This window comes from Molothrus ater, unplaced genomic scaffold, assembly GCF_012460135.2.
Source record: "Molothrus ater isolate BHLD 08-10-18 breed brown headed cowbird unplaced genomic scaffold, BPBGC_Mater_1.1 matUn_MA515, whole genome shotgun sequence".
Lineage (NCBI taxonomy): Eukaryota > Metazoa > Chordata > Aves > Passeriformes > Icteridae > Molothrus > Molothrus ater.
The window spans coordinates 85234-87846 of NW_023416844.1; the positions used below are offsets into that span (position 1 = coordinate 85234).

The 2613-nt window shown below is 56.9% G+C and overlaps 1 protein-coding gene across 1 annotated transcript; it reads right to left on the reverse strand.

The window, feature by feature from the left end:
• Positions 1 to 1206: 1206 nt before the first annotated feature.
• On the reverse strand, positions 1207 to 2139 carry LOC118701438 (olfactory receptor 14C36-like). Its single transcript, XM_036406059.1, has one exon. It carries the CDS (start codon positions 2137 to 2139, stop codon positions 1207 to 1209), a length of 933 nt encoding a protein of 310 aa, XP_036261952.1.
• Between the last annotated feature and the right edge of the window lie 474 nt (positions 2140 to 2613).

Here is a 2613-nt window from a genome sequence, read left to right on the forward strand (position 1 = left end):
GGGAGGGAACAGGGCTGGGCAATTGGAAGAAATTTATACCAGGGAAGAGTAAGGAAAGCAAAGGTGAAGCCAAGGAAATACTGAGGGCAGTTTGGGGGTGGCTGCCAGGCAGCCCTGGCTCTGAGCAACAGTGTCTGCAGTGGCACAGGAAACTCCCAGCTGATGGGAACAAACTTTCTGGCTGAGTGCAGAGGCCAGGACAAAGCTGAGTGGTTTCCCTGGTGTTCCCCAGCCCTGCTGGCCCCAGGGGCTGATGGCATTTGTGCTCCCTCAGCTTCATGTCCCCACAGCAACAGCATGGGGGTGCTCCCCCTGCTGTGGGCAATGCAAACAGGGGCTGCTGAGGCAGTGCTGCCGTGTCTGTGCCTGCAAGGATGGGGCACCTGTGTGAGCTGGGGGAGAGGCCAGGGCTGCAGAGGGGGGATGTTGTTGGCGGCTGCATGAGGACGCTCTGGGACGCTGCCCTGGGCTGTGCAGCGCACTGGGCATGGATCAGCCCCTGCTCTGCTGCTCCTTCCCGTCTGCCCCAGGGCCCTTGCAGAGCCCCAGCCATGCTGTTTGCCCCCAGCCTGCCCACGGCCAGCCTGGGGCTGCTCACGGGGGTTTCTGTGCTGAGCATTGGCCTGGCCGTGTTCTTGAGAGAGCCTGGGCAAGGAGCCTGGAGCCCCCAGGGCCTGGCCTGAGGTGTCAGCGCTGCCCCAGCAGTGCCCATGGCCTGTCCCTGCTGCAGCCCCGGCACTGCCACCCCCAGGGCTGTGCCCGGCCCCGAGAGCACTCAGGCCCTGCAGCAACACCAGGGCCACCAGGGCAGCGGGGCAGGGCCACGGCAGCAGCACTGGCAACACCAAGTGCTGCTGCTGCTGCTGCTGGGCACAGCTGCTGGGCCAGCACTGATCTGCCCCAGCTCTGCACACAGACATTGCTGCTGCAGCTCCAGAGAAGGCAACACAAGGGCATCTCTGCAGAAAACTCTGCTGGGAGATCCTTTTGTTCCTTTAAATACACTGAGACCAGAGCCCCTCATTGACACAGTTTGTGGTCACAGGGAAGGAGGAGAGAAACAAAATGAGAAATGTCGGAAGCAATGACATTTCTTTGTGGATACGGAAAAAGTAAACCAAAGAAAAAGAACCTCCGAAATGAAACCAACAAGAAGTATCAAAAATTACTTTTATTACAAGTGATTTGCAAACACTGTCCAGCAGATTAATGTTTCTGAAAGCATCCAGTCATCATTTTGCACACTGCAGCCTTGAGCTCCTGGTTCCTCAGGCTGTAGATGAGGGGGTTCAGGGCTGGAGGCACCACCGAATACAGAACTGACAGGCCCAGATCCAGGGACGGCGAGGACATGGAGGGGGGCTTCAGGTAGGCAAATACTGCAGTGCTGATGAACAGAGAGACCACAGCCAGGTGAGGGAGGCAGGTGGAAAAGGCTTTGTGCCGTCCCTGCTCAGAGGGGATCCTCAGCACAGCCCTGAAGATCTGCACATAGGAGAAAACAATGAACACAAAACAACCAAGTGCTAAACAGGCACTGACAGCAATGAGCCCAAATTCCCTGAGGTTTGAGTGTGGGCAGGAGAGCTTGAGGATCTGTGGGATTTCACAGAAGAACTGGCCCAGGGCATTGCCATGGCACAGGGGCAGGGAAAATGTACTGGCTGTGTGCAGCAAAGCATTGAGAAAGGCACTGGCCCAGGCAGCTGCTGCCATGTGGGCACAAGCTCTGCTATCCAGGAGGGTCCCGTAGTGCAGGGGTTTGCAGATGGACACGTAGCGGTCGTAGCACATGATGGTCAGGAGGGAAAACTCTGCTACAATAAAGAAGAGAAAGAAAAAGAGCTGTGCAGCACATCCCGTGTAGGAGATGTTGCTGGTGTCCCAGAGGGAATTGTGCATGGCTTTGGGGACAGTGGTGCAGATGGAGCCCAGGTCAGTGAGGGCCAGGTTGAGCAGGAAGAAGAACATGGGCGTGTGCAGGTGGTGGCCACAGGCTACAGCGCTGATGATGAGGCCGTTGCCCAGGAGGGCAGCCAGGGAGATGCCCAGCAAGAGGCAGAAGTGCAGGAGCTGCAGCTGCCACGTGTCTGCCAATGCCAGCAGGAGGAAGTGCCTGATGGAGCTGCTGTTGGACATTTGCTGGGGCTGCACATGGGCACCTGTTCATGGAGAAAGGACAGTGACAAGTCAGCAGAGGCTGCTTGGAGCCAAACCTGGGCCATTCCCTGCAGACTGTCCCACTGGGACTCACCCAGCCTTGTTCCTGCTCTGGGAAAACCTTCACCCAGGTCCCTGCCTGAGCTCCAGTTGTGCTGGCTGAGTGTGCCAGGAGCAGCCAGGCCTGTGCATGGGGGCTCCCAAGGATCCATCCCTGCCCTGATGCCCTGGGTTTGTGGCCATGTGGCAGAGGGACAAGGCTGGATATTCAGGATTGGTCAGGGGAATCACTCCAAATGCAGAAAGTCTTGGTAGCATCTGCACTCCTAAATGAAAGTTCTAAAGGAAATAGATGGCACAAGTTGGTTTTAGGAATTGTTTTCCTACCCACACATCATTCCTGGCTCTCTGAGGTAAGAAATCCCCAGCATTTCTGCTGCACTCAGAGTTTGC